Source organism: Etheostoma spectabile, chromosome 20 (genome assembly GCF_008692095.1).
Source record: "Etheostoma spectabile isolate EspeVRDwgs_2016 chromosome 20, UIUC_Espe_1.0, whole genome shotgun sequence".
Lineage (NCBI taxonomy): Eukaryota > Metazoa > Chordata > Actinopteri > Perciformes > Percidae > Etheostoma > Etheostoma spectabile.
This window is the reverse complement of record NC_045752.1, coordinates 19,252,935-19,253,628: the sequence shown is the minus strand read 5'-3', so window position 1 is coordinate 19,253,628 and position 694 is coordinate 19,252,935. Positions and strand designations below refer to the sequence as shown.

At 34.1% G+C, this 694-nt stretch overlaps 1 protein-coding gene across 1 annotated transcript in view; it reads left to right on the top strand.

Moving 5' to 3' along the window:
• Positions 1–694, top strand: part of dapp1 (dual adaptor of phosphotyrosine and 3-phosphoinositides) — a 13,716-nt gene that overhangs the window by 10,771 nt on the left and 2,251 nt on the right. Inside the window, exon 8 of the mRNA XM_032499836.1 lies at positions 591–678. Coding sequence (XP_032355727.1) covers positions 591–678 — 88 coding nt within the window. The remainder of the gene's footprint in view (positions 1–590; positions 679–694) is intronic.

The window sequence follows — 694 nt, the reverse complement described above, 5'->3', positions numbered from 1 at the left end:
TATATATATATATATATATATAAATTAAATCCTCAACAAGGCAAAGTCATCGATTCAAAGTGAAAATATCGATACATATCGTCATTTTTACGGTGTGCCTGAAACAACCACTTTGTATTTCTTTTCTTTTTTTTTATTAAAAAGAGTAGTTTGTTTTTCATTAAAATATTTAAAAGAGCTCAGTAATGGAATTGTCTTCCTTTCCTGCATTCGGATACACTTATATGCACATTTACAGTGGAAATGACCTTTATTTAGCCTATGCAAAGAAGAAAAAACGCAAATGACAATTCAAAATATATCAAAAATATAATAAAGTATGTAATTGCATGTCATTGGACATTTTTAAGTGATTATATGGAAAACCTGGAGCTTATACTGTCCACTGCGTGTACCTACGTTTCACGTAGACTACACCACTGCCATGCTTCAGAGACACAGCGTATCTAAACTACACACTAACTATGAAACAAAACGTTTGTGACAATCGCTGAAATCATACGTCCTGGGTCTGCCCACATGACTTTTTACATTAAACCTCGATAATAATAATAATAGCACTTCTGTTATTCTTATCTGTGTGTCTACAGCCTTGTGTTTCCCGAGAGGACATTTTATCTTTGTGCAAAGACAGGTGTGGAGGCAGATGAGTGGATCAAACTCCTGAGGTGGAAACTGGTGAGTTTGTTTACAC